At 37.2% G+C, this 9213-nt stretch overlaps 1 protein-coding gene and 1 pseudogene across 1 annotated transcript; both read right to left on the bottom strand.

Annotated features, from left to right (window-relative positions):
• Positions 1-309: 309 nt before the first annotated feature.
• On the bottom strand, positions 310-1202 carry LOC106733656 (olfactory receptor 140-like; annotated as a pseudogene).
• A 4708-nt stretch (positions 1203-5910) lies between these two features.
• Positions 5911-7011, bottom strand: LOC102481133 (olfactory receptor 4C15). Its single transcript, XM_006166710.3, has 2 exons — positions 6136-7011; positions 5911-5970 (listed from the first exon to the last, which is right to left on the bottom strand). Exons 1-2 carry the CDS (start codon positions 7009-7011, stop codon positions 5911-5913), a joined length of 936 nt encoding a protein of 311 aa, XP_006166772.3.
• Positions 7012-9213: the final 2202 nt, after the last annotated feature.

Raw genomic sequence — 9213 nt, 5'->3', positions numbered from 1 at the left:
GTCCAAGATCCCGAGAGGAGAATGGAGGAGAAGGGATTGCGGCGTGACCATCCCCCCTGGGGGGTGATTTCTCACTTTCTGTCTCTATGTCTCTCTCTGTCTGTCTGGCGAACACACGTGCCCTATAGCGAAAAAAACTCTCAAAAAAAAAAAAAAGCATGTAGCAAAGAGCCTAACCACAATTAAATGTTCCAATAAAGGGTTTTTGTTTCTTTTTTGCTTGTTTGTTTGTTTATAGTGAAGATCTATAAACATTGTTGATTCTCTTGCAGTTTACCAAAGATAAATCTTCCCTATTTGTATGTATCTTTAGGCTGCTATTCTCCTCTTCAACAAACTTCTCATAGCATTTTTCACCCCTATGCTTCTCACTGTGCGAATTACAGGATTTAACATAGGGGTGAGGATTTCAAAGCACACAGTCACCCATATGTCCATGAAGTAGGTGGCCACTGGGCACATGTAGGTGAAATCCAAGGCACAAAAAAAGAGTACAATGACAGTAAAGTGGTAACCACATGTGGAGAGGGGTTTGTTCCAACCTTCAGAGCCATGGGATTTCAGGGAGTTCAAGATAACTACACAGGAGATGAGTAGCATAGAGAATATAAGCAAGCACATGGCAACACTGTGAACTGCCACCACCATTCCCAGCCTGTGGGTGTCTCTGCAGGCAAGATTCAACAATGGGAAGAGATCACACATGAAGTGGTAGATGACACTGGGACCACAGAAGGGCAAGTTGACCATGAAAAAATCTGCCCAGTGGCATGCAGGATGCCTCCTATCCAAGCTACCACCACCAAGATGTGACAGAGCCTTTATCTCATTATAGTTATGTAATGCAGGAGCATGCAGATAGCCAAGTAGTGGTCATAGGCCATGACAATGAGGAGGATGATCTCTGATTCTTCTAGGAGGTGCTCCACAAATAGCTGAGTGAGGCAGCCCCCGAAGGAGATGGTTCTCCTCTGATAGAGCAGGTCAATGATCATTATGGAGGTGATGACACAGGTGTAGGAAGCATCTATGAAGGACAAGTAAGGGTGGTGCTGATGGAGGGAGATAGTGATGATTTTGAGCAGATTGGCCAGCACAGTAAACAGGAAAATGAGCAAAAACACAATGAAGAATATTTTCTGCAAGTGTGGATTCTGTGTGAGCCCCAGGGAAACAAATTCAGTCACATTTTTGGGAAGCATGGATTGATTCATTCAGTTTTTAACACCTTGTGGGGGCCTGAATCCTATATAAAATATTTTAAAATGTAGTTAATTAGTTATAAAATGATTACAGTCTGAATTTCATAATACCGAGGTTGGGTAGTCACTGTAATTGTAGAGCATGTCCTTGACATCTCTTGCTCCAGTAATTTGTTTACTATTTTATTTAATTCATGAATGCTTTCTATTTCATTAGATGCCTTAGCATTTGTCACCTCTAAAACATCCATTGTCAACAATTAATGTGTAATGTATTGAGTGAATACTGGGCTATAAACATGAAATCTGGATTCTTCTCTTGGCTCCAAATCCATGTGACCTTGGCAAGTCATTCCAGAGCCCTCTGCTTTTAAACACTCCTCTGCAAATATGACCTTATATTTTACATTGTAACTATAAGGTGTATTTTATAAAGTACTGCACACAGGCAAGAGTTATTCCCTCTACTAGGGTAATTTACATTTGAAGGAGAGCTCTTGAAGGATATGATTCAGAAATATCCATTGCAAGAAGGTAGATTAGAGAAATGTATACATCTCTGGAATGTATACTCTCCCTGGAATCTACTCTAGCACGTAAGCTATTCATGTCTGGTTTGTACCTGTGACCAATGTAATACTTGGGTCTTCTGTGCTGGTTCCAATTAGGTAAAGAATAAATATTTGACAAATTGCCCCACTTCTACAATTCCATGGTTAAGAACATAAATACTTCCCCAAAACATAAACCTAGGAACTAAAATATGCTCGTCCTCCCATGCTGCTCTTTATGTGAAATGTAAATAAACTTGGTAAGTGTGTGCTTTCTAGCTTAATGTTTTCTGGTGTCAGTGTCAACCCACAGGGCTTGGTCCTGCAAAGGAAAAAGAAAAAGGAGAAAGAAGCAGAAGCAGGGATGCAGGTGAGCACAGACAAGCTGTGCTGCTCAGTTGTGCTGAGTGTCTTTATTCGTTTTACCATGCGCAGTGAACTGTTTGCAAGCTTTCAAAGATGCAGTTGAATTTCTACAGTTAGAGTATAGTGTACATGTTTAGACTTTAGTGTACATGTTTTTTGACTTTGTTACTATCATGTGTGATCCTGTTATGCATCATAAGTCAAGCCAGATTACGTATGCTGTTCCTCTGTAACTTTGAGGAAGGCTGTCTGAGTATGCATCAAAGAGGATGATGTATAAGCCATAAACATTATATAGAATAGGCATCACATGCCCTAGCCAGGGTCAGGATATTTCCCATATCCCATAAAGGTTTTCACAGAGCCCCTCGTATCCAAGGCATGTGTCAGCCTATTCATAGTGAGTAATTAATGAGGCATGCAGATAACTGCTTCATGCAGTTAGGCTGTATACCCTCACATTCTGTTATGTTTTATAAAGTAAACATAACAATATTAAATCCTGGAGTCATCAAATGGCATAGCAGTTACATTTCTGGCCTCTCACATGTTTGACTGAGTTTAGAATCCATTTTTGGTGGCTTGAAACTCACATGGTTCATGTGGGCATTCATGACCATGATCCTGGGACAAGAACAGAGGACAACAGATTGTGTCTGTTCATCCCCCTAGAGGGTTATTTCTCACTTTTCTTCTCGTTGTCTCTCTCTATCTCTCCCTCTTTCACACACAGTTAAGCGCATGTGACCTAAGCCAAACGCATCTTAAAAAATATTTTAAATACTTCTATGAAAATGGATGTTACCAATATGACTTTCAAAATAATTACAGCATTAGTTGACAATTCTTCAAAATCAGGTTGCATATACAATTTAACAAAGTCCTTACCCTCCCCCAAAAATTTTTCACTTCAAAAAAAAAGAATAAAAAAAAAAAAAAAAAAAAAAACTATTGGGTGAATTTCACAATCATGAAGCTGTATCAAGCAAAACACTTATTTTCCAAATTTTAAAATTAGAATTTTAATAAGAGCAGTAGAAATAAATAGATTACAAAAAAAATTAGAATTTTAATAAGAGCAGTAGAAATAAATAACAAGGTAAAGTAGATAGAGTACTATACATATATTTAGATATATATACAAAGATAAGTATTTATATTAGGTTGCTGGGAAAGTCATGACATACTGTCCCATGTTTTTCTATGCAAAAATGTACCATGACTTTCCCAATGACCCAAGAATATCAATTAATTACTATGAGTAATCACATACTTTATTGCTCAACAAGTATTTATTGGACATTTACTATGTGTTAAGGTCAAGGACTTGAACTATGGTCAACCATGTGAGCATCCAGTGCCTTACCCACCATGCCACCTGCTGACTCCTATTCTGTCTTAACATATTCCATGCCTTTAGTATTAATATAAAATAATCTAGAATTTATTTAAATGAGTTTTAATTATTTTTCTTTATTCTTATTAATCACCAATTTATCAATGAATAAATAATATCATCACATTACTTACCACACAGGTACTACAGCCATACTCAAATCTGCCATCACTATAGTAAGGCATGGAAAGATGATCATTACCTTGTTTCCTATCAAGTTAGAGAGTTTAATACATCTAAATTAGATCATTGACTTCACGAAAGATGCACACAACTGTATATGACAATATCTGACAATATCAAGTTATATTTTTCCTAACTTGTAAATCTCACTACACAATAAATCAATTGGTCAATGAACTTCCAAAAACAAGGACGAAATGGCGTTACCTCTTTAAATACGTTAAACAAAAGTTTCCCACATGAGTCCCTGAAACTCAGTTATTCAATAAGCTTATACTGGGTTTCTCTAATTAGAATGAACATTTTAAAGTTATTATTTCAAATTATCCATCTACCTCTAGTAAAACTACATAGTTGAGGGATCAGTGGATGGCATAATGTTATTGTCACTAAACTCCCACGTAGTGGACTGCTATTCAAGTCTCAGACCTAGCAGCTTAAACCTCACACCTGGTGAGTGTTCTTGCATGCACAAGATCCTGAGAAAAGGGTTTCACGGTATGCCCCTCAAACCTGGGGGATGATTTCTTGCTTTCTGTCTCTCTGTCTCTCTGTGTATTTCTGGCAAGTGCACATGCCCTTTAGCAAAAAAAAAAAGAAAAAAAAAGAAAAAAAGAAAAAAAAAACTCTCAAAAAAAAAAACTACATAAAAATGAAACTTAGATATTCTTAGTTATCTAACAAAAACAATATTAGACCAGTATGACAAACTATGGATATTATAATAACTACAACCTCTGATGGGCAGTTCTAATTATCTCTGACAAGTATAAAGGAGAACATGAGTTATTTATTATTTCTTTTCAATACATTGGGTTCCTAGTGGGGGGAAGAGATAAAGAAAGTTGTGAGGTGAGGAGCAGTTAAATAAGAAAAGTGAATTAAAAAATGATAAGAAGGAGAGACACATGCATTCCTTCAGGTAAACACACAGATGGCTTCTCTGAAAACTACATTTAAATCAAAATGTTGTCAAAAATAAATTCATAGACAAACACTGAAAAAATACTGAAGCCAGATAATACTATTCCATTTTCTTTATTTTAAATAAGCAAAGAGAAAATTTGGGAATGTGAAGAGAGGAAAGTGGAATGTAGACAAAGTGTATGCATTCATTCAGATCAACAGATACGCAGAATTTTCAATGAATTCAATTATTTCTTAACACTTCTCTGGGCCTCTATTCTTCATGTTTAAAACAAAGAGACTAGAAAAAATTTTCTCTACTATGATTGATACAATTGTTTAAATGAAGATAATGAGATTTCATTTGCAGATATATTCACTATCTATTATTTTACTATAATCTTGAGCTCTACAATCAGAGAAATTCTAATAAATTATTTTTTTTAATTTTTTAAAGAACTATGTTAACTTTATTTATTTGTTCATTTATTTATTTTTAATTTCACCATAGAAAGACACACACACACACACACACACACACAGGTCTGGGACTTGAGTCGTGGTCAGCCATGTGAGAGTCCAGTGTCTTTAACCACCATGCCACCTGCCAGCCCCAAGCCTCAAAAACCTTAAACAACATGCCAAAAATCTTCTCAAGATTGTTCCAGTTCATTTTTAAATGAAAAGCTACAAATTAAGGTATGATTTTACTCAAAGATGCTTCTCTTAGATGGTTGGGCTTGTTAATTGTTACTAAGTCCTTCAGCAAAAGAGCAAAGAATGGAGCAATCTATTCATGACTTTCGCTTGCTACAATTTCTGTCTCTCAACTCTCCTCTGATACCTCCACCCTTCATCCTTATCGTTGAAACATAGCAGGCGATGGCATACCTAGTATCATAGTAATGGAGACTGGTGTCCTAGATATGAACTTCTTTTCATTTAAAATATATAGTTTGAGTAGGTGTTTATTATTGATCTTGAATATAGTCTTGACTTTCCTCCACAAAGGATTTAAAACTTAGAGTGAATAGGAGGTAGCCTAGTAGGTAATTTGTCTAGTGATTCTTTTTTTCCATTAATTATTACATTTTAAGTAATCATAAATTTCTCTTTAATTTATGCATATTGTTAATAAGTTACAAATTCAATGGATGAGGAATATGAAAATGAAAACATTTTTGACCATCACCTCAAAACTTTTTCTACAATATGACATTATCTCTTTCTGTAGAATGTATATTACAAAAGTTTTTATCCAAGACAATTTTTACTTCTTTACTCCTATTTTTTTAAGTTTAATGTTTTATTTTTCATCAAAATCAACCCTCAATCTTTTCCACACTTTCCTCATGGCTTGCTTCATGTCCTTATTCCTGAAAGTATAAATCAAAGGATTAAGCAAAGGAGTTAGGATGGTGTAAAATATTGCCGTGGTACTTTTTTACACCTAATTTTTTGAAGTTTAATGTTTTATTTTTCATCAGACAACTCTCAATCATTTCCACACTTTCCTCATGGATTGTTTTATGTCCTTATTCCTGAAAGTATAAATCAAAGGATTAAGCAAAGGAGTTAGGATGGTGTAAAATATTGCCACCATTTTGTCAGAGGAGAGGGTAGTTGGAGGTCGTACATATTCAAACACACATGGAACAAAAAACAAAACCACAACAGCAATGTGAGATCCACAGGTGGAGAGAGCTTTCCATCGCCCTTCAGAACTATGGGTCCTCAATGAAAGCAAAATGACGCCATAGGAGATGAGCAACAAGGAGAAGATTATCATGCAGAACAACCCACTACTCATGATAACCAAAATGCCAAAAATATGTGTGTCCATGCAGGCAAGCTTCAGTAATGGGTACAAGTCACAGATAAAATGATCAATGACATTGGGGCCACAAAAGGGCAACTGGAAAGTAAAGAGAATTTGTATCACAGAATGCAAGAAGCCCCCTGTCCAGGCTACTCCCATCAGAATGCCACAGAGCCTCCAGTTCATGATAGAAGAGTAGTGCAAGGGTTTGCAAATGGCCACGTAACGGTCATAGGCCATGGCTGTGAGGACAATCAACTCCACCCCACCAAAAAAGTGTTCAGCAAACATTTGGATCATGCATCCTTGAAAAGAGATGGTTTTCCTCTCAGAGAGAGAGTCTGCAATCATCTTTGGGGTGATGATAGAGGAGAAGCACATATCCAGGAAGGACAGGAAGGACAAGAAGAAGTACATGGGGGAGCCCAGCAGGGAAGGGCTGCTTAGGATGGTCACTACAATGAGCATGTTGCCCCCGATGGTTGCAATGTACACAAACAAAAATACAACAAATACTATTTTCTGAATATTTGGATTCTGTGAAAGTCCCAGAAGGATGAACTCAGTTACGAAGCTTTGGTTGTGCATGATTTTTAAGGAAAAGATGAATGCTACACCAGTACGCATGAAGAATCTGTAATTGGGTTAAAAACTTGCAGATCTCTTTATAGCATTATAGTCATGAGCAAGTTGGTGTACACAGACACAAAAATTATCTTGAGTGCTTCTATTGTCACTGAGAAAATATAATTAGACATTTCTGATAGTACTCATCAAATCAAAAGAATTGAGGTGGAGGGGCCAGCAGTTAGTGTAATGGCTATGTCGCTGGACTCCCATATAATCAACCACAGTTCAAGTCCCAGACCCCCGTCTTAAAACTCACGCCAGGCGCATATGAGTGCATGCCCAAGATCTCAAGAAGAGAATGGAGGAGAAGGAACTGCAGCGTGGCCACCCCCCTTGGAGTGTGATTTCTCACTTTCTGTCTCCCTGTCTTTCTGTTGAGTGTGCACAGCCTATAGCTAAAACCTCTCAAAAAAAAAAAAAAAAGAATTGAGGTGGAGATAATTTATTGATACTTTAAAACAATCAACATTTCAAGACATAGAAAAGGAAGCATCCACATGTGGTAGAGAAAAAACAGCTTTGATTTCATTTATGTACTAGTTGTTTTCTGGAGTAAATTATCAAAAAGCATCTCAGTTATGAGGAAAGAAATACTGACATTTATTACTCATGCCTACCATTGTCATGGAATGATAACAGGGGTGACCAGTCTGCCACCCTTACCGGGAGATGGCTTTATCTATGAGTAGAAGAAATAATGTATAGTTTAAGAGCCACTTGACAGTCATGGGTAGTCTGAAATATATGGGGGCTTTAAAATAATTGATTTATCATTTTGGGGACCAGCAGTTGGTATAATGGTTATGTCGCTGGACTCCCATGTAGTCGACTGAGGTTCAAGTTCCATACCCAGTGGCTAAAACTCACACCGGATGCATGTGTGTGTGTGTGTGCCCAAGATCCCAAGAGGAGAACAAGGGATTGCGGCTGACATGGCCATCCCTCCTGGGGGTGTTATTTCTCTCTTTCTGTCTCTCTGTCTCTGTCTTTCTGGCGAGGGCACACACCCTATAGCAAAAACCTCTCCAAAAAAATTGTCATTTTGAAAATTGAGAGGGAGAAAAAGGTACTTCCTGACAAGGTCTGATCTAGCCACCATCACTTTTTCCCCATCCTCCAGCTAGACAGGATCTTGGAGACACATATATTTGTCATATTTCAGTTTGTTTCAAGATCTGGAACCACAATTAGCCATGTTGCCTTCCAGCAAATTCAATATCCTCTCACCTGATTTTCTTAAGCTGGGTAATTTATCATTTATAAGGAGAAAGATTGCCTCGCTCTATACTTAATACATAAAAAGTGTGTAATAACTGCTTAGGTTTTCTTTTTAACTGATTATTTAAAATGAAAACAGAAGTTCCTGAAAATAATGTTTACTGTAATGCAAAGATGACTAAGTTAATTAATACAAAGAATGCAGTTGTGCAGGACCTGCTGCCTAACAGTCTTTCTATTCTTATGTAATTAGTTGGAAACTTACCCTTAAAGAGGTTAAGTTTGAGGAAACAATGGATAGTTAGTTTGGGATTTTAACACAGAACCTCTGGCTCCAACACCCAGTTCTTTCCCACTGGATCAACATGGAAATGGGGATTTTTTTTTTTTCCAGGAAAAACTTCAGAGCACCAGTGACCTTTCTATAGTGTCCATCTGCTTATGAAGTATAAAGTCTCTAATTCCTTTGTTCGTATTTGAATGAGGCACCTTCATAAAGGAAACAGAGCAAATGATGTAGAATCAGGGGGTGATGGCCCGGTCACTTACATATACAAATTGAAAGCAACTACGTGGGTAAGGTAGAGATATAACACCTTAAACATGAGTCTTCAGGCTGTAATCAGGCTTTATTTATTATTTGCCAGTATTCAAATAATGTAACTCAGTCTGATTCATTATATTTAAACAACTTTACTTTAAAGCAGAGAGGCTTATGTATAGCTTACCTGCTCATTTCCCAAGATTAAGAGGAAGGTCAATGTGACAATGTGAAAATATTGCTTATGATATAATCCCTTACCAATTATCGTACTTAAAAGCCCAGCCACTTGGTCTGTACCATAGCCTAATGGTTAAGGGAACTGGATTCCACAGAGCTGACTCTGGTTCGAATCCTGGCTCAGTAGCTGGAAGAACTTGCCAGGGATGTGTGCATGGTTG

The sequence above is a fragment of the Tupaia chinensis genome, unplaced genomic scaffold, assembly GCF_000334495.1.
Source record: "Tupaia chinensis unplaced genomic scaffold, TupChi_1.0 Scaffold144328_1, whole genome shotgun sequence".
Taxonomy (NCBI): domain Eukaryota; kingdom Metazoa; phylum Chordata; class Mammalia; order Scandentia; family Tupaiidae; genus Tupaia; species Tupaia belangeri.
This window is presented reverse-complemented; position numbering and strand designations above follow the sequence as displayed.

Excerpts from the sequence above, each read along its gene's own strand:
- LOC102481133 (XM_006166710.3), bottom strand. The coding sequence starts at position 7,011 with ATGCACAACCAAAGCTTCGTAACTGAGTTCATCCTTCTGGGACTTTCA. Across the intron at positions 5,971-6,135 it reads ATACTTTCAGGAATAAGGAC|ATGAAGCAAGCCATGAGGAA; the intron begins ATAAAACAATCC and ends AGGAATAAGGAC.